The 21,755-nt window shown below is 37.1% G+C and overlaps 1 protein-coding gene across 7 annotated transcripts in view; it reads left to right on the top strand.

Moving 5' to 3' along the window:
• DLG2 (discs large MAGUK scaffold protein 2) overlaps window positions 1-21,755 on the top strand; it is a 1,049,275-nt gene that overhangs the window by 647,498 nt on the left and 380,022 nt on the right. For all 7 annotated transcript variants that reach the window (XM_072850809.1, XM_072850805.1, XM_072850803.1 and 4 more), the window contains one exon: window positions 2,195-2,245. In XM_072850809.1, coding sequence (XP_072706910.1) covers window positions 2,195-2,245 — 51 coding nt within the window. The remainder of the gene's footprint in view (window positions 1-2,194; window positions 2,246-21,755) is intronic.

Here is a 21,755-nt window from a genome sequence, read left to right as displayed (position 1 = left end):
TATGCTGAAATAACAAAAGGAGTTGGATCAAGATCAGCTTTTTCATTCATATCACCCCTGCTGGCCATGGAACCTGATAATGGATCTCTGCTGCGATTAATGCGATTTGAACTGAAGAGCTTTTTGGAATTGTGATGGATGGTAAAAGGAACCCCTCAGATGATCGTAATCAAGATATTGTTTGTGTGCAAATACAAATTGGGTATTCAGCTTGTGTCTTCTCCTTTCATCTTTATACAGAGGTTGCTCACTTCTCATGTCCCTCTTCTTCCCATTTTGCTGCACTAACGAGTTTTTAATGCAAAGGAAAAGTGATTATAAGCAGTGAAGCAAAGACAGCTTTATAGAGCAAGACTGAGGAATTGAAGACATAGATCAGAGCTATCCACCAACCTAAGATAAAAGAGAAGTTCATGAAAACAGAGACATATAGATAGCTTTGATTTCATTATCATTAGACAAGAAAGGACAAAAAATGGAATAGCTATAAAGCTGTTCAACCCTAGTAAGTTACTTATTTTAATAAAAGAGTCTATGCAGAAAGCATTAAAGTGATAACATAGAACAGGAAAATATCCTATAGTAAAATTTTTGTTCATATTTGGGGTTAGTGTAGTGTAATGTGATTAGCAGATTGTAATAATGTAAAAAATACAAATATTATATATGTATTAAATATTTTATTCATTGATGCTGCGTTTTCATTTCACTGTTAAGCATGGGTTATTTGTTTGGACTTTTCTCCCTCTCCCTCTTTCCTTTTGAACACAGATTCTGGGAGTTGTATTTCTATTACTGATTTCATGGTTTATCAGATCTTGAATTGCAGACAAATTAAATAGTTGGTGGCTTTTATAGGAAGCTTTTGTTTGGTAGATACATGTACCTGGTTTTAATATTCACAAGAGAAGTACCTAATTACATTTGAAAGGTGTTTGACTAGATAAAGAATAATTTGTGTACAGTGTTTTCTGATTGCAGTTAGAAAGCTAACATAGAAAACTGGCAGCTGGGAGTGGGGAAGAGTAATAAATGTTCTTGTTCTGAGAAATAAAAAATTTGTTCCTCCAAGATTAAGTCAATACTAATGCTTCACTTCAGTTTTGCTCTTACAAAATAATTTTTTGTCATTAAGTATAAATTAAGTAAAACACTAAAGCAAAACTATTTTCCATGAAATATCCTATCATCACAAAAACTAAAATGGCATGAACCATGGGAAATATCTATTATTTTTGATTAATCAATATATTCTGGCCAAATCAAAAAATTGTTGACCAGCTGTAGCTAAGGGACACTTTTAAATTCTTCTGAGATTTTAATAATAGAAGTATTTTCATTAGTCTGCAGTTTACTTACAATGTAGTCAGCTTTTGTAGCTTTCTCAGATGCAGTACTCTACCCATTTAAGAAATAAGGAAACTAAGAAAGGGATGTTAAGTGAGTTGCCTAGAGGGACAGAAAAAATCCATGTCATACTGGAACAAGGTTTCAGAATACTGCTTAAATCAGTGTCATATCTTTAGCTGATAGATTTCTTGTCCAGTGCAATCCATTTTGGTGCTCTACATTTTGTAGCTTAATTTATTTTGACACTGAAACTCAGCGTAAGAATTACATTAACATTCCGTGCCTTTTTGCCGTTCAGCTGTCTACTGCAAAGGTCCTCTGTCATGTTCTTGCCCTAGGTTAATATAGTAAACAAGATGAATTTCAGTATATGTATCAGTGAGTGATTTTTACATAAGTGCTATGAATTTCCTGTCTGCTTTTGTATTGCAAAGTAAATTGGAGCTTGTGAGGCAATGAATAATTAATCTTTCCTTCATTTGTGAGAATAATTTTTAGAAACAGGTCTTCTATCTTTAACATGAAACTATTACCTTGGAAACTATTTAAACATTTGCACAAAGTCCACGAACACACTATATCAAATATCAGTCATATTATGTGACTTAGTTATCAATTATTTCAGTGTTTTACATACTGAACTTTTACTGCTTTCAAGTTTATAGGCTTGATTACATGCCATTCAAGACAAAGGGGAGCTAAGTAGGCTATAATTTAGATAGCCTCACCTATATGTTGAAAAATGTGCTTCAGTAAACTGATCATACTGGGATACCTGTACAGTATCCCTACAAAATTACCTTCCATGTTCATTTAAGTAATTTTCTGATTTTATTTTCTTTAGGTCAATGGAACAGAAATTGAATATGAATTTGAAGAAATTACTTTGGAGAGGGTAAGTATAATTTATTCTTCTCTTACAGGAAAAAATATAACTTGTAATAAAATAATGCAATTACTCATGAAATTAAAAGCGGTTAAGAATAAAATTATTTATATTTTGAATAAAGATGTCCACTCTTTATTCTGAACTATGAAAATGTGAGTGCTACAACATGATAAGCCTTTCATGTTTTTAAGAAGTTTCAGGTGTAGCTACTTGCAGACCAGCATCCAGGATGCTTTTCTTCCCCATAACCTTGTCAGTGCTTGACTAGACATTAGATTTTTGGGAAGCGCCCATGTGACTTGGTAATTCTTTTTTAGCTTGTGAAATGGAATTGCAGAATCTTTTCTCTTTTAACCTCCTTGATTTCCTTGCATGTGTGCGTGATAATAGAAGACGTAGTCTTATACAACAAAACAAAATTCTCAAAAGTGTTTTTAATGTTCAAGTGACTATAAAAAAGCTGTAGACCGTATCTATGTGTAAAGGATATGTTTATGCAAGTCTGAATTTCATGAGCTATAATCAGGGCTGGCAGTGAAGACTTTGTTGGCAGTGTTGTTTAAAAGTATCACAAAAAAAAGAGAGTTATTTAAAATTTGTGCTGCATAATATCTTCCTGGATTTGGTGGGTTTTCCTTGCCTTTTGATTGTGTAACTGTTTTCTCTAGACTGTGGACTTTCTTTGCCACAAGATCAAGACCAGATGGGCTGCATATTTTGTGAGAAAGAAAGTCTAAGCTTTGTCATATATCATAGTCTGTACAAAGATTGCTAATGGATGCGAGATTGTCATTGCTGAATTCCTTCAATATTCTACCAACATTCTGGTAATATGAAGTTTTATCATCTTGAAGCAAACACAGTTAGGCTTCTTTCTACATAAAAAGTTTGAATGCAAGGCCAGATTTACCAAGATGTGACTGATGCCATATGAACAAATGCCTGTAAGGTAGCAAACTACCATTAAATTAGATACTTAGATTATACAATTCATTGCACTTTTTCTGCATGTTATATTTTTAATTGTCCAGGATAATGAATTTCATAACCATTCAACTTAAAGGGATACAAGTTTATGTTCTCATTGATTTGCTCTCTCAGGCAAATTATGAAAGAGCAATATATCTTTTTACCATAGCCATCCTCATAACAGATAACATATAAGGTTATAGGCACTTTTTATCTACTGCCTCTCAACTTATTTGCGGATCACTAGTTATTCATTGGACTAGAGTTTCCAAAGGTCACTGAACAGAATGCATGCCTCCTGGGTGATATTTTGAAAACCACTTTATTTTTAATAGATGTGTAAGTTATCAGTGTACATACTGCAGAACGAATGTGATTTGCTTCTCCTGTACCTGTCTGATGCAGATAATTAGTTATTCATAATATAATGCCATATAATGTCAGTTAAAGACTGATCAACAATAGCAAAAAAAGCTACAGGTTTTAATGGAGGATATTTCAGTTGTTTTCTGGATGCGGCTGAATCTGTGGCTTCTGATTATTACTGCTTGAAATGTTCTGTCACATGTATCAGTGTTTTGTCTCAAAGGCAGGGTACTGTGTCTGCTGGTTTTTGTGTGAGATATAAAACACAAGTGATTGCCTTTAAATAGCTGTCATTTATGTTAGACTAAAAGCATTTTCAGAAGAAAGACATTCTCCATGTTGATTACCCATTTTCTTCCACAAAACTGCTTTTAGAAATTAGATGGAAAATCATCTCTCTGTATTTAATGGCAAAGCTGCAAAATGTATTAAGGTTGCTGCTGTTGAGAGATAAAAATGTAGTTTGCCCATATCAAACAGCTGGTAATAAACTTTCAATTTTAGTCCAGTTATCCAGGTTACAGAATTCTGCATCCCAAAACAATCAGATATCTTCTTCATGACATTTATCCACATTTTGAAATAGTCAATATAATTTAAAGGATTTTACAATGTAAAAGATAAATTGGTTGAAGGTCTATTAGGGCTTTTGCACTCTTTCCTGCTTTTTTTTATAGCAGAACGAAAGGGAAGGTGGTAAATGATTGAATACTTCAGGGCATCTCCCAGTCTCTATAGACCCAGCAAGGACACCATTAATTTAATTGTAGGAGCTCACCTTCATCCATAGGTGACATGAATTTGTGGGATGTATTCCTGAAGACAGTTACTGGCTTAGGTATGATCCTCGCCCCAGGATGAAGAGATGGCTCCATCCCTTCAGGTAACGTAGGACCACTGTGTCCATGTTGGCAGAATGCATCCCATGTGGAGCTGTGGAGCAGATCAGCAGGGTCTCAAATATGCCAAAAGGAAACCCTGCTAAGGGACCGGGAGGATGGACAGTGCAGAGCTTGCTGAGCATCCCTGAGCTGCCTGAGACCCAGCTGGTGTACCAAGAAATGACTGCAAGGATTCTGAAAAAAGCATTTTTATTTTTGCTCTTTGACATAATGTTGTTCAGTTGTTTCTATTTAAAATGTTGGGTCCTAGTTTACAGTTTAATAAGACTTGGGGTTTGGAGCTTAAAAGGCTTCAGTGAGAGCTCACAAAGATGATGAATTTGAGGCAGATCCACCTTAAAGCTGTCATCAGTGCTGTTCCAGGAGTTAAGGAAGTTGTAAGTACGCCTCTGCCAGCCCCCTCCTTAGTGGCATACTCTTATCCTTTTACTCTTCTTCAGTTGTGCCAGCCACTTATCAGGTACCATCACCAATCCCTGAGCCCAAGAGGATCACTATTAATAAGTGATCCTCATTTAGAGCTCTCATAAGACCCTACTTGAGTAACACAATTGCACAGTGAAGAGAAATCAAACAAATTATCTTCTTTTTTTTTTTTTATAAGACAGTTTTAATTCCTTCAAGTACTTCAGAGAATGTGTGAGTTTCTCTGCTAACTCACAGGCATAAAATGCAGATCCAAGTATAGACTAAGACTTGGCAATTTGTAATAAACTACAATGCCCAAATGCACACTTAGACAAAATTCCTTAAAATAAGCCATTACCTTGCTCTAGCTTGAATATTAAAGACACCATAAAAGGAAACTCTACATAAAATGACTCATATTAGTGCAGTGATGTTAATGTTAGTCTTCCATTACTGCAGGACTTGAAAAATGTGTCCAGCGCTATCAAGAGACCGATTTGCACTTGTAGATCAGCGGTCAGTGTAAGAGATAACAGAATAGACTCTGTGACAAAGCCTAGCCTAACTTCTCTAAGCTGGAGGAAAGTTTTAATTGATTGACTCCTTGGTACAGCACTGTGCTTGGAGACATATGCTGAAGAGAGGGTTTTAATAGAAGTTGATAGAATATCAGCCAATATTAATAGTTACCTTGAAAAAGTGTAAAGACAAAGAGTGGGTCAGTTACTGATTCATGTTGGATTCATGCCGAGTTCAACATCTGAGTTCAGATCTTAGTACTTTTTTGCTCATCTAAATGTGCCTGTTCTTTAGATGTTAGAGAAAAAGAGGGCAGTTATGATTAATAAAGCTGTTTTCACAGAATCTTTTGATGCTTCAGCACGCATTTTCATTCTGTATCTGTATAAAAGTAAAATTATATTACTTTTTGTGGAATAGGCTGTTTAGAAAAATTAAATTCTATCAGTGCTGGAACTAAAGACATCTAGTTCCCAGTGCATTTACATCATGAGGTTGACTGACTTTGGTATCTGAACAGGTCGAGCTCTGACTGAGAATTTTCCCAAGGTAGACACATGCATGAAATGTCTCTATTTCTTTTTCTTTTATACTCCTGTGGGTTCTCTGGCCTATGGTAACAATTCAGGTTACACTGCAAAATGTCCCTGCAGTGGGGGGACCACATCGTTTTACACTTTTTAAGAAGTTACTGTTTTGTTTCCTCCTCACTTTTTCAGATTTGGTTGCAACTGGCTGTTGGGCTTACTACAGCTGAGGGAGACACAGTCATGGATGCTCACATAGCACAATTATTTCCTTAGAAAATCAGGTTAAAGATATTCCAAAAGAGTAAATTCTCAATAATGATTTCTCATTTGGGAGTGTGCTGTGAAAATTCCGATAAATTTTATTCTGTATCCTGATATTTCAGTGACATCAAGTGCCATGAGAAGATTTCATTTTTCTATTTCAAGATTGCTGTTCTCTAAAAGGTTGGATTTACACATTTCCACCAAATTCAAGAGTCTATTCAAATCTCAACTAGAAAAGCTAAAACTGTAATCATAAGCAAACTTAAAGGGTAAAATCTAAAAATCCTGAGGAAACAGTGGAAAAAGCAATCCTCATGCATTTTAGTAGAGTAAGGAATTTATTTCAGGCCCGGGCTTTTATTTACTTTGGTACCTTGTAAACCTAAGAGATAATTACTACTCTACTATTAATTATGCTGTTTTCTTCACTGATTTCCTTTGTGAAATGCAGAGGTTTGCAAAAATATAGAGAGATGCATTCCACTGAATGCTGAAGAGCAGTGGGAATTGGATTGTATTCAATGACACAGGATTTTAATGTCACTCAGTCTTATTTTTTATATCTATCTATCTAGTTTGTTTTGGCAGAGATCATAGAATCATAGAATCATAGGATCGTAGAATCATAGAATCATAGAATAGTTTGGGTTGCAAGGGACCTTTAAAGGTCATCTAGTCCAATCCCCAGCAATGAGCAGGGACATCTTCAACTAGATCAGGTTGTGCAAAGCCCCGTCCAACCTCACCTTGAACGTTTCCAGGGATGGGGCATCTACCACCTCTCTGGGCAACTAGTTCCAGTGTTTCACCACCCTCATTGTAAAAAATTTCTTCCTTCTATCTAGTCTGAATCTCCCCTCTTTTAGTTTAAAACCATTACCCATTGTCCTATTGCAACAGGCCCTGCTAAAAAGTCTGTCCCCACCTTTCCTATAGGCCCCCTTTAAGTACTGGAAGTCTGCTATAAGGTCTCCCCGCAGCCTTCTCTTCTCCAGGCTGAACAACCCCAACTATCTCAGCCTTTCCTCGTAGGAGAGGTGTTCCATCCCTCTGATCATTTTTGTGGCCTCCTCTGGACCCGCTCCAACAGGTCCATGTCTTTCCTGTGCTGAGGGCTCCAGAGCTGGACGCAGTACTGCAGGGGGGGTCTCACCAGGCCAGAGTGGCAGAATCACCTCCCTCGACCTGCTGGCCATGCTTCCTTAAATGCAGCCCACGATACAGTTGGCCTTCTGGGCTGCGAGCAGACACTGCCATCTCATGTCCAGCTTTTCATCCACGATCACTGTTTGCTTGTATGCCTGGGAAATAAGGTTTTCACTATTAGTCAGTAGCATATCTGCTTTCTGCCTTTTTTTAAGATGTTAGACACCAGTTGTTCATGCATCAGCACACTTTGACCTCTCAGGAATGAGACTGTAGGACAACGCAGTGCCAGGAAAGCGCTTCTTTATGTGGTTCAGAAATAACAGAGTGGAAGGGAGTGGTCAAGAAATGGCCACGAGGAAAAGGTATTTTCAAAATTTAAAACCTTACGCCATAGACAGATTCCTTTTGAGAACCCAGAGCGTACAAATCAATATCCAACCATCAACGGCTCCAGTGGAGTGGTCTGACACCTTCCAACAGGAGAAAGTAAATCTTTTAAAGCAAGTGTCCCTCAGGTAGCTGCCAAGCTCCTCCAAAAGCAACGTTGCTCTCTGAGTGTTTATTTCTGCAAAACTGTAGGTGTTTTCTTCACTGTTGAGAGCTTTCTGACTGGGTGCCCTTATTACATTTCTTCTTTGCTAGGCTCTGCCTGCTTCCTAAGTGAGAGTAAGCAGTAGTTATTCTTGCAGCCTCAGACTGAAATAAATTATAATTCAAAGGTGGAATCCTTCTTATTGACTAGTTTATATCAGGTTTATAGGAGAATAGTGATCTATGGGTGTTTATTGCAATAAAGCGCACCCACAGGAATCTTTTCCTGGAAGGGGCCAGCACAGTCTGCCTACAAGAAGAGGCAGAAGCATCTATGTATGGAGCTGAGTATCAGCAAATAGAAAATGTGAATCCCATCTTTTTTATTGTTGTGCAGACAATTTGAAAAACTGATCTCTTGGGTACCCACACAGAGTCTTTGCAGTGTATTTCTCTGTGTATGTGTAACAGAAAGTTTGGTAAATTGAAAAAAGAAATTCAGAAAGATCCTTGAAAATACAGGCATAGTGCATGCAATCACTGTGCAGGAAATTCTCTTGTTCTAGTTCCAATTACATGACTTAGTTTAGAGTTAACAAAAGATTATGCTGCTGCTAGGCGGTTGTGTCAGTGGCTGTTGTTTACCTTCAGAGAGGTTGTAAGCATTGGAAAGGGCAGACTCTCTGGCCTCTGGATGCAACGGCTTAAACAAGGTCTGTGGTCTCCTTTTGTCTCGTGCCATACCAGAGTTTGCTTTGACCTTAGGCTGTGCAAGAGCAAGCTGATGAAAGGAGCGGAAGGAGCCTGGTGTGCAGTCCTGATAATGTGGCACTGAAATACCAGGTCAACATTTTCCAAAGCAACTGCAGTATTTGGTTGCTTTAGTTCAATGACCTAAATTAAGATTCCTTGGAACAGCCTGATTTTTTTTGTAACACTACTCACCCAAAGCATGTGACTTTCTGTCACCTCAGAGCAGCCCTAATTTGGCACCCAAAATATAACTAATCACTGGAAAACTTTGTTCTTTGTTCTTATTCTCTTAGAGAGTCATTATGCTGAAACTATTCCTGGTTGTAGAGCTGTGCATGTCTTGTGGGGGCCTGTTCCACCTGTTCTTGGTAAAGGTACAAAACGTGCCAGTCTGGAGTATGCGTGGAAAGGCAGAAGAGCTGGGAGAGGGAGGGCTGTGCCTTTTGAGGGGCAAAAGCTCCTGCCTGGTGTTGTTAGCTGTCATTCTCCACATTCAGTGTCTGGGACTGAAAACTCAATAAACCCACATAACTGTTTTACTGAAGACTGTTGGCTAGAGAAGTGAAGGAACAGCTGTTAATATTATATCCCTCTTAGAGATGTGAACGAAATGTTTTTATTTATTGTTATTGCTGTTAACAATTGCATTACTACAGGTTGGGAGTGCAGTGAGGTAGAACTGTTGAGTTGCCCACAGTTTTCCCGAAAGTAGTGATAGGACTAGGAGGACTAGTCTATTTAATGTTGCCCTCTCCAGGTAGGGATGATCTGGACTGCTTCAGAATATGCACTGCAGGAAGAATTTGAGTTATCCAGGGCAAGTGCTGAAAAAGCACATGGCTTCCTATTGAGCATCTGTTTATAAGGAAGACTTGCCCTACATTTCATCATTGCTACAGCTGTGCAGAGGGTGCATCCCTTCCCAGCTGTGGAGTGGCAGCAGTTCTCATCCCAACAGACACAAAAGAAAAGCTGCAAAGCCACGAAAGGGGAGACAAAGGAGGGGAAAAGGCTATAAGTGACTAGGGAAAATATTTAATTTTGCTTAATTAATGCTACAGTTTATAGCTACACTGTGATTAGGAAAAGAAGCTGAAATAATACTATACATTTAGCTCCCTCTGGGTGCCCATCAAAGAAGTTCACATTTTCATATTGTTATCTTAGAATCTTGCTTTTAAATCTGAGTGTCTGAAAAAATATTGCATGGATGCTAGCTCAGTTAAATCAGAATAGTGTATTTCCTTGGACTTATCACTGCGACACCATTTAAACTCCTCTGAGGGCATTATCTCAGTGAAGGATGTCCCCTTCCATGCATGTGTGCTAGCTTTATATTTCAGATAGAAAAAAATACACAGTTTGGATTTACACTTGATGATTCAAGCTTTCCAAGGCAAAGAATATTTTTATGACTATGAATTAGGCTTTTATTCATTTGTATATTTATTTTTGAAGGTCTTTGTATTCACTGGGTTTAGTAATTCATACAGTAGTTTCTGGGTATTTCTTTAGATGAGGGGTTCACAATTTGTTTCAATGAGTCTTCAGGTCCAGAGAAGATTATGAGAGTTTTCCTGTTGTGTGAGAAATTTTATATCACAGAATATTCTGTTATGAAAGCTCACTGTGGTATTTTACCATTTTCAAAATAATTTGAACCTTTGAAGAATGCTCAAGCAGAAGAAGAAAATTGGAGATTGTTTGATATATTTTTTTTAAATTTAATAAAAGTCACTTGACACACTGAGCCATTTTGTTCCCAAAAGAGTAAAAGAAATTTCATTCTCCAATATATTGAATTGCAAGCCCGAAGTTACTTAAACTCTCTGCATTGAAAACTCACAGGAAATTTGTTCAGGGAGAGCACGTCTGTAGAAAATACAGATACTAGAAAGAAGGCATTAACACAATACTAGAAAGTATTCTGAAAGTGACAGAAACGAATTAAAAAATCAGCTGCAGGAAAAAATTCCCCAATAGTGGTAATGATATATATCCCATATCAAAAATGAAGAAAAGTTGAAAAGTTAAGCAGCATTTCTTTAAGAGTTCAAAAGCTACCTATGTGAGTACAGGTAAAAGAATTATTCATGTTTGTCTCTACTTGAAAGTTATCCCTTTAACTTTGCCAAGATCACTGAGACCTTGAGTTACCTATTATGTGAAATTTCATGCAAGTCATAGCTGCCTAGAGGCAGCGTTCTGCTGCTGTTTCTTTTAAATTATTATTATATTGACATTTTATTTTTCAGGTAATATCACTCATTTATTGCCTTTCTCTCATTTCCTAACGCACTTGCTCTCACCAGATAGTTTGCAGTGAGTAATTCTGCTGCTTTTTTGTATTATTTACTGCTTTACATGAAAATTGCCTTTACTTTTAGACGTAGCTCTTTAGGATGTGGACTTCCAGCTTATTTACTCTATTATCTTTAGCTGACAAAGTCCAAGCTTTATCTCACTCCTGTTTGGTGTTTGGGAAGTGAGCGTCTAACGCAGGCTGGTTGTGAAGCTGTCTTGGTAGTGAAAGGAGAGCAGAAAGCATCACAGGGACGGTTTGTGCCATCCCAGGATAACAGCGTAATATAGGCAGAGCGAAACTGCCTCTGCAGATACCAATCGCAGTGGCTAGCTGAGACTTCTACAGAGTTAAACTTCCAGAATATTGCAGTTTCTGAAAGGAATACTAAAGTGTGCAGTAGATGATGTTAGTCTAATGAAAAAAATTCTTTGCACACTGAAACTGTATCCTAGTCTGCTAGGCTGATGGAGGAAAGCAGACCTTTTCCCTCCAGCTTAGCATTTCTGCTGTTATTAGACAATAATTTTGCCTGGAAATAATTTTTTCAGGAATAAATGCTTGAGTTTAGCACAGATTTAGGGATGTTCTGAGCACTCAGTGTCCCTGTTTTCAGGAAGTGCAAACAATTGGGTATTCTGCTCCACGCCGTTTGGCTTTTCCAAACTGGCATAAAAAGCCTACTAGTAGAAATCAATCCAAGCAAACCTGAGGTGTCCCACCCTGCTATACTTCAAATCAATCAGCACTAGTCACTAATGAGCAGAGCCGCAAGTGTGACTTCCAAATAAACATACCAGTTCTGAATAAAAGGTTCTGGAGCACTAATAGGGGGGTATGTATACACTAAAAAGGACTAATATATATGTTTGAGATGCTGACTTTTCCAAGAAAGTATGTAGGAATCTTTTGCAGAAAGATTGAGAAAGCAGAGCAGAAAAAAAATATGACAAACTAAGGAGCTACAAAGCAGTGGTTCGACTCAGTTTTCACTTAGTTTTGCAATTGGCATTGGCAAATAATATATAGATTTAAAATGATACGTACATTTAAATAAATGAGAAGGATGAACCTCAATTTACTGGTAGAAAATGAATCATTCTGGAGATGATAGTAATCATCTTGCAGCAAAGATGGTCATTTTTGAGGCAGAACTTTTTAAAAGGCATCTTTGATGTGCTGGATTTGTGTCTTCAGAAAAAGCAATGTTTTGCATTGCAGAAAATTGCCTTTCATTTTTTTATTAATTTAGAATCAATTGTAATGCATAAATTAGGGCCACTCAACCTTGAGGAATCAGTATGCCACTTCAGTAGGGAATGGCACTGCAAAGACGGAGAGTAATAAGGAGGAAAAAAAAGGAGGAAATAATCTGCTGTCTTACCCAGACCGAATTCCACAACTGTCATTGCTGTGCATCGTAGCATAGTAATATGTTATCACAATAAAAATTTCTAATTTGCTCTTCGGATGCAGCATTGCAGTTATTTTCTGTTCTTATGCAGTTATGTTTGAAGCAGCCAGAAGATAATTTGTCTTCTACTTATGACTACCATCCAGCTTCTCTCTGACTCTATGAAGGGAAGAAAAGCTTTTTCTTGTCAAAAGAGGGTCGAGAATTGATCTGGTATACTTTTTTGCAAAGCAGTTTTGCAGGACCTATGGCGCACTTTGTAGCATGTAGAAGTTCTTCGGAGTTACCTGGTATAGACCATTTCCTCTCATATTTTGTCCCTATATTTAAAACTGCAACTAAATGTCAAATGGGTAAGGTAACTTCAGGTATGCTGAAGCTGTAAGTAGTTGAAAAGCAATTGTATGCTGCTCATGCATGTTTTATATTGCAAGATACTGCTTTACCCTAAGAGTTTGACCTAGCTGGTGAGTCTCAAGCATGGCTTGAAAGTCACCTTAGGCAGCTTAATGTGATATATGAATTGTGACTGAATTCTATGAATAATTTATTTTTTTGAGTGGTTTTTAATTTTGCAGAGTTTAACTGGTTGCACTTGGAGCACAATACACATTTCCTATACCTCACCTGCAAAGCAGAAGAGAGGTCCAGTTAGCTGTGAAAGTTTAATACGTAGATTGCCGTTAACAGGAATTAAACTATATAGGAAAAAGCAACCCGATCGAATAAATCATGAGCTTGTAACTTTAATCTTTACTAATGCTAAATAATGCTTTAAAGTGAAAATATTTTTCTCAACTGTGATCATGGTGATGATAATGTACCTAATGTTTTTATCACAGTTCACGGTGGGAAAACGAAGCACAGAAAAGCAGGCCAGCTGTAAAAGTGGCATGAAAATACACATATCCTAATCTGTAGTCTAGTAGCCTACTTTTTGAAGTACACTCTGAAGAGTACACAGGGAAAAGTACCGACCCCATTGATATCAAGGATCTCAATAGTAGTGCAAAATTTACAGAAGTTTAGGAAAAATGGGAAAGAAGATAGCAATTTTATATCCTTAAAATGTCCCTTGAATTTGTTAAAATGATAAAATATGTGCACTAGCTACTTGTCCATCCAATATTTATTTAGGAATGAGAAATGTAATATGAAGAATTAGTTTATACAAAACATTGGCAAATGTAGTTATAAAATAAATACCTAACAAATAGATATTTTAATTATATTTCCAAAGCAGAAATAAGGCTGCACTACACAGTGAGGAACTTGTACCTGTTTTTGCCAAGAAACGTATAAGATAATTAAAACACTGAATATTGAAATCATAATTGGATTTTTAAGCAAGGAGAAATGCTATACCTATGCAACTAACATTATAATGAATATGCTTAGAGATTTCATATTAAGCTTTCTCATAGAAAACCTAGAGATCTATTGTTATAATGCAAACAGGGGGGGAATGCTTCTCTGAGAGGAAGCTTAGAAAAGGAATATGACATTTCTAGTTGTATTCATTATAATGTGGCTGAGGGAGAAATGAGTGAGTCAAGTGTGTGTGTGTGTAGACGTACAGTAAAAAGGAATTGTAACTGCTTAGAGCTATAAATTTTGAGCTAAAGTAACAAAAGCTGTTAAAAATCAATGTGTATCCTGATTTTCCACCTCCTAACAATGCCATTACTCATCTTTCCCAGCAGCAGAGAAATATCTATTGAAACAGGCTGAGGAAAACCATGATCTTCCTGAAACTTCAGTGCTAGTTTAACTGGGTGGAAGGAAATCAGATAAATCAAAATGTAGCCAGGACTTAGAGTCTAATGCAACCCTATATGAATAAAGCCCCAAACTATCTTTAATTGTGAGAAAGGGCTAGGGCCTTGATTTTCCAATCTGATTTCTAAAGGAGTTAGTTGAACAGTGTCTGCATCTGTCATGCTGAGTTTTCAAAAGATCTTTGAGTACTGAAGAAATTTCAGTGTATTGAAAAAGAGCTAATGCTGTGGCGGTGCTTAAAAAGGGTCAATGGGATAGTGTGAATCATCATGTTATCTGTGTAGGTCAGAGTAAAAGGAGTGCCAGACTGTGCTGGGTAAAACATAGTGAGGAATTATAAACTGGCCAGATCTGAAGTCATATGTCAAGAAAGAGAATACAGCCTGTGTATGAAATCAAGGATTCCTGCCTGGAAAGCAAAGAGTCTGCAAAAAGTCCTGGGCCTCCCTGGCTTGTCATCAGCTGAACACAAATTTTCAGTCTGGTGTTGTAGCCAAAGGTCTAGTGAAGACCTTAGGTGCATAACTGAGGACTGCAGAGTGGAACAGGTTTTGGGATGTGGAATACAACAGAATTTGGGGCCTGATATGTAAAACTTTTGGAATATCTTGCTTAATTCTACTTGAAAAAGATACTGATAACTGAAGTGTCTTTAGGGGAGGCCTTAAGGATTACTGTGACTTTGGAAAACACAACCTCTTAGTGAGGGACACAGGAAACTTCATGAATTTAGCTTCTTGGGGGGGAAATTAAGGGGTGGCTTGGTTAGAGAAAACATGTACTTACATGAGAAATAACCTTTAAGAGAGTGCTCTTCATCCTACCTGGAAGGAGATAACAGGAGCTGATGGTTTGATGTTGAATTTAGACAAGTTGAGACTGGACATAAATATGTTAATAGGTTAGCAATGACAAATGAGAAGGACTGGATGAAAGTTTTCGGAAAGGCAAAAGGGTGTTAGGCAGCAAGAAAGACAGTAGCTGAGAGAAAAAAAAAAAAAAAAGAGCATAATATAAGTACAAGAAGGAGAGAATATTAATGAATGTAAAAAGGTTGTCAAATACTAACCAATCTGATAAAGAGCAAAAATGGACATTTTGGGAAGGACAAGGGACACAGCAGGATGTTGGTGGTTAAGGTCAGGTTCAGCCACGTTACTGTATATATGTGACAAATAGCTGTGTATGTAGCATATTTTTGAGAGATCAGCAAGGCAAACTGAATGCTCAGAAACAACATAGAATCCTTTACTGCCATCCTTCCTTTCTTTTATGAAAAGTAGAAGACATTAAGTTAAGAAGGCATTAAAGCTACGGTTTTGGTTCAAAACAAAATGTTCTCAGGGAATGCAAGGAGACAGATGTGTGCTCGATTTCTGTAAGAAGGGGGAAAACTGCAAGGCCTATCCTGGCTTTTGTCTGCTTTTTGTAGTCATTGCTCTGCACCAGGAAGAGACATTGTGGAATTGTGATATTTTTCTCCAGAGATGATTTAAGTAGGTCCTACAGCCTATATTAGGCAGGAGTTCAAGGTAAATGATCCAGTTGTGTCCTCTGTCTTAGATTAACTTTGAGGCATTGATTACCTACTTGTACATAATTAAAAAGATGACATTTTTCCAAAACTGTATTTGTAAATTAAATGTTTTTATCTACTTGTTCTGAGGAACACAATATTTCAGGTGCTATAGCATGACTGTTGTTAAATGCTGTCATTTTAATGGTGACCAGAGTCAGTAGAGATCAGCCCCACAAGTTCTTAATGTTTACCAGACGATATATCAGAGTGTCTTCACTGGAAACCAGTCTTCCATAAATGGAGACTGAACTCTGTATGGCCAAAGTGATTTTTTAATAAGATTTTTGAAATCTTCAGGAAAAATAATCTCCAGCTTGTTCAAATTTGCTTATAATATAGCAGAGGAGGCATAGAGAAAAACCCCAATAAGACTAAATAGAAAGTAATGTATTTGTGAAAAATACATGCTCCTTGAAAACAATTGCCAAGAAAAAGTGGTAGAAATAACACACACTTGAAAAAAAGAAAATTTTAAAACAGGAGTAAACGTTAGACAAAAGCAGCCTACCTGAAGTGGAAATAAAAACAATAACAGCTGTTATGGGACACAAATATATGCTTTGGAAATTGTCAGTTTTTCATTGCTGTTATATTATTCTGCTATGCTTAACAAGCATTTTGCTTGTATTGTATTTTCCCAGGTAAATCTACTCTCTAGATACCATGGTTAACTAGCAAAAGTGATTTATAAATACAAAAGCTCTTGGTTCACTGGAAAACAGAGTGTATGTATGAAAAATGCACAAGTCAAAGTGAATAATGAAGCACAGTGCAGCGTCCAAGCTGGATCCTGGAGGCCAGCTGCACTAAAGGGAGCACAACCACATTAACTATTTCTCATGAGGAACGTGTCCAACAATACACTGACAGGACTGTGATGCTAAATTAGAGTCAATATACCCCACTGTACACCGCAGAGTCAATGTTAGTTTGAGGTTCTTTGCATAGCAATACATTCAAAGTATAACCATGTCCAAAAACACCCACAAAAAGCCCTAGTGGTCAGGTGTACAGTGAAAAACTAAGTCATAAAGAGGTTGATAGGAGCTTGAAAATGGTGGAGCAAAAAAGCTCCAAGCCAGGTGGGTTTAGTTGCAGGTGAATTTTAGACTGCAGAGAGATCTGCAGCCTATGAGAGAGAAAGGTTTTGTTGAGAAACTGAATGGCAAACCAACATTTTTAAAGCTTAAGTTGAAAACGGAACTAGAACTGTAAACATTATTATAACTTTTATCAAAATCTCAACGGCCTCAAATCCTCTCTCCTTGAAAATTTAGAGTAACAGAAACTTAGGGACAATGTGCAAACAGGGATAGCCTGGAAAATGCCATCAAAAAGCAAATGCAATATTTTCCTATATTTTTTCCATTTCCAATGAGTGTGTTTGTTTTGTTTTGCTTTTGCCGTTATCTCACTGATGCCCTAGCTTTCAGAGGTCTTCAAAATCTGGTGATAATTGCTTTCTTTCCTTCTTATCTTCGGAAAAAAATAAAATTTTTGAAGCTGTTATGGTCTAAGAATTGACTATATAAATAACTTTAATAATAAGTAAAGAGCAAAGTCAGGCATCCATGAAGACACCTGGTAAACTGGTTCTCAGGATTAGTGTGTGTTGTTTTCTCAATTAGGTGTTCCAAAAAAATGAAGGACTCCAGAGCATCTGTTTATCCTGCACATGCTTGCCTTGTAAATAACTATCAGAGCCACATTAGCAGAAAAGCTGTTACTTCTTTGAACAAAAGGTAGTGGTAAGAGTCATAGTTGGATATAAAGCATCTCAAAGTTTTGCCTTAGAGGATGCTATTTATGTGGATAGGATATTTAATCAGTCCTCCAATAAAAACATAGGATATGCAAAGGATAATATAATAATGCATTTATCTTCTCCACATTTGGGAGAAGGGTGGTATTTGTGGCTCAGATCCATAAAGGGACTTAGATGGCCAAAACAGCCACATAGGTGAAATGCAGGCTTCCAACTCTAAAGTGCTTAGCAATTTAGGTACCACAGGGTCCACGTGCATTTCAGAATGTGCTGCCGCTGATGCTGGTGACCACTCTTGTGCTTTCCTGGAAGTGCTGCTGCTCATAGATCACCACTTGTCTTTCAGCTGGCACCATACGAGATTCATGAACATGATGTTTCTGGGTTTGAGTCACTTAAGAAGTTTGATTTCACAGAGGCACTCTGAACCTGCTCATTCAATAGGGAGGGAAGAAAAGACATGTGGTAGCTGCCTGGATGTTCGTAACCCACCATTCAGGTGGAGACATGGGTGATTAAGATCTCTTTGATTTCCTAAGGAAGCACTTTAGTCCCCAGGCAATTTGCATCCAAACGCTATGGAGATGTTTAAGTCTTCCTTTCAAAGGAGCAAGAGGAAAGAAAAGCTACTGTGGAGTCACGAATTGGTTATCAGGGCCAGGAAGGCAATAGATTAGAGTGAACTTGTTTCTGTAGCCCAAGGATGTTCAGCTTTCCAGGGAGGCTGGCAATTGTTTTAAGGGACTTCTAGGACATTTTGCATTTTAAAAAGTTCCAATCCAAATTCCAGAGACAATATCAGGTGCGAGCTCAGTGAGTGGGTAGAAAACTGGATCTCAGGTCTCATTCTATTTCCAGCTGCAATGGATTCTCTCTTCTTGAAGTGCTGGGTTTTTTTAGTACTCCAAAGATTTGCTAAAATTGTTATTCGGGATTCTACTTATGATACTTGATTTACTGACTCCTGGTCTGATGGAGAGTAAGGAGTACGACTTTGTTTTCATTTCTAAATAAGAGAATCCTCATTTGCACCATTGCTAGGATACAGTAGTACCAGATGGACAAATCTTGCTAGAAATTTTAACAGATGGATTTAAGTCTTTTTTTGACATTTCTAACCTGAACACATCTGGGAGACTCCGTTCAGATTAATTTTCAGAGTTTCTGACAGTATCCAAAGCACTTTTGGGAAATTATATGAGTTGTTGCATTGATCAGAACAACTGATCCAAACCTCTCCTGCAACAGCAAGGCCTTTGAAAAGTGCACTGCAAAGCATTTCGGGGATTTGAACATCACAGTGTTTGCATCATAGACAACGGTGTATACTTCAAAACAAAAGTGCTGCAAGGAAAGCATACATACAAGTTCTCTTTGGATGTAAGAAAGGGCAGTATATCCCCATCACACAACATTTGGGACCTCTAACAATTATACTGTGGAAAACCCAGTCATTAGACATTTGTCATTTAATTGATCAGTGGCAAGAATGGTGTCAACATCAATTTGAAGAGACTACTGCAGGAAACAGGAGCTGATTTTACAAGTTTTTTCTTGTGGTTTTGGGGTGAACATCTCTATGCTGCAAGGTAGAGTTTGAATTCTTGTACTGTTGCTGGGAAGCAAGTTGGAAGGCATTAGACACAGGCAAGACTGAGTGAAAAAGTAAGTCACTCCTAAATCATTTTGTTGTTGAAGCAGAAAATTGTTTGAGAAAACAGTTCATTGTTCTGGAGATATTGAGAAAGTAGACATTAACCCAGTGAATAATTTAAAGCAGTATGAAGACTTAAATGTATGGACAAACCATTCTTTCCAATTATTTTGTTCTAGTGTCATAAGGCATACACAAGCGCCTGTAAATTTCCTTCCCTTTCTTCTTTTTTAATTTATTTTCTCTCTCATTCCTTTTATCTTTGTAATGTATCAGTTAAATAGTAAAGCACTTAGCAATAAAGTTTCCTTAAAAAAAGCCTACTGAAGCAGCAGTACTGTTTAGAATAGAATTAAATAGCACTTCTGTTAAACCTTCAGACTGACCAAATTCAGCCAATTTCTTTTTGTTGTTTTTTATGCTAACGAAAACCAGTGTCCTCTCATATTTGTAAGAGAGAAGAGTGTGTTGTTGTTTGCTTGATCTCATACAGTAGTATGTGCCTATTTAACAAACAAAAAGAAAGCAAGCTATAACCTGAAAATATTATGAAGAGAAGCTAGAGAAAGGGCAGCATCCTGTACTTTTTTAACTTACAGAGGTAGTGAAGAAGAGAATGTTATTGTAGCTGGTAAAAAAGAAAATGCAAAAAATGAAAAATGGAAAAGGCACCCACCAGAAATTCTAAAGGAATAGGTAGAGAATAGAAATCGGACCATCAGAGAAAATAACAGATGGCATGTTCATCTTGCTTTAGGCACGCACTCATAAACTGATCCAAAGCCTCATGAAGTCAATAGGAGGCTCTTCACAGTCACTAATGGGTTTTGGATCTGGCCCTAATGAAGAGGGTGATATAGGCTAATTGCCTTACTTAGTCTGCTGATAGAGCTGATAGATGTAGTTTCATAAATGCAAACAAGTAAAAAAGATTTTTAAAATCCTTCAGCCTAATATCTGCAGGGCGAAGAGCAGCAGGCAGTGGCTTTGTTCTGTGTTGATTTTGTGTTCCAATCAACAATATCATTATTTGTGTATTTTTCATGTTTCTATGCAAATATATTATAAATATTAAATTTAATAATTTTGTACACATGCAATGGGGAAAATGGCCCATGGGGATATTTTGCTTTTATGCACTCATCTTAGCCTGTTTCTAGTGTGTTATTGATCTTTAAAAATACTCAGACTGATGCTAGTATAGTAATTATTTTCTCATCTGTATCATCATGACTTTGCTTATTGATCTCTCCCTATTCTAGCTGAATTTGGTGATGGTTGTTTCAATTGTAGTATTTCTGGTTACTGAGAAAAGTAATGCTGGGGAATTAACAATAACAAGAGACATAACTTCTCTATCTGGAGGACAAGTGGTGCTAATAACAGATACTAGGTATCCCTGGATTTCATAGCCAATATATTTCTTTACCAGATAGTGACTGACACAGAAAGAAATGATAATATTTTAGATCTCACTAATAAAGATCTCATAGAAGATCTGAATTTAGCAAAGAACTTAGGACCAAGTCCTATCAAATCAATTGTTTAAATTAAAATAAAATGTTTTAATTGAGTTTCTCAGTGTATAAAGGGAGAACCTTAAGAAACCAAAGGAACCAGTTATTAAGCTAAGTTGCAGAGGCAAACACTGGAAATGGAGAAGACTTTTGAAGACTTTGAATGAGTTTTGCAACTTAGTGGAGAAAAAAGCTGTAAGTAAGGGTCCTGGGCCGTAAATGAAGGAAAAGATACTTCTGAAAGAATATTAAGAGTAGAAAAAAGGATTGGTCTGTGGCAAAAAGTACATCTGAGAGGTCAGTATTTTAGAGAGAAGTGAGAATTGGCAACGGTCAAGCTGAAATAGACCTTGCTAAAAAAATAAAAGGACATCATTACAAATTTCTTTTCTAAATAGAAAAAGAACAGGGAATAAGTTTTGGAGCACTATCTATAGTGATTGGTTTTGCACCATCTTCAAACTAGTACTTTGACTCCATATTTCTTAAGGACCATCATTTTGAATATGGACGAAAGGCAAAATAGCAAATTGTTTAGAGATAGAACGTATGAGCAAAGAAAACTTCAAGAGCCCAAAATGCATTTAAGTTTTGGGAGGGCAGGTGATCTGTTTTCTGAATTTTAACTAAACTAAATAAAGTTTTTAACACATCCATCAAGTCAGTGGTCACACATTTGAAGCAGAATATAGCAAGTTCATGTAATGGGGAAAGAGAAAATATGTTGTAACCTGTAGTTTCAGCTAAAGAGCATGCTAAACTTAGAACAGCTTTGAATGTTCTTTCATATTTAGGTCATGGAAATAAATGGAAAATTTGATAAAATTCAACACAATTTAGCAAGGCTAGATTGTACCAGACTAATTTGATAGCTTTTTTGTAACTGACTTCCTAGGAAAAGAAAATCTATGTTCCCTTTCTTGACTGAAACGTAGTAAGCATTATGCTGGAGAATGTGGGGATTAGTAAAAAAGCTGTGAAATGGGTAGTACCTGTGTTTATAGGAGATGGCAGGGATTGCTCTGAAGACGTAACTGGCAGGTTGGAAGAATATTCGATGAGTCCTCTAGGATGGTTCTTGAGATGCATTCTATTTAGTAATTATCTTAGCACAA

This window comes from Ciconia boyciana, chromosome 1 (genome assembly GCF_034638445.1).
Source record: "Ciconia boyciana chromosome 1, ASM3463844v1, whole genome shotgun sequence".
In the NCBI taxonomy this organism is placed as follows: Eukaryota; Metazoa; Chordata; class Aves; order Ciconiiformes; family Ciconiidae; genus Ciconia; species Ciconia boyciana.
The sequence above is the reverse complement of the archived record's forward strand: the minus strand, read 5'-3'. Positions and strand labels throughout refer to the sequence as shown.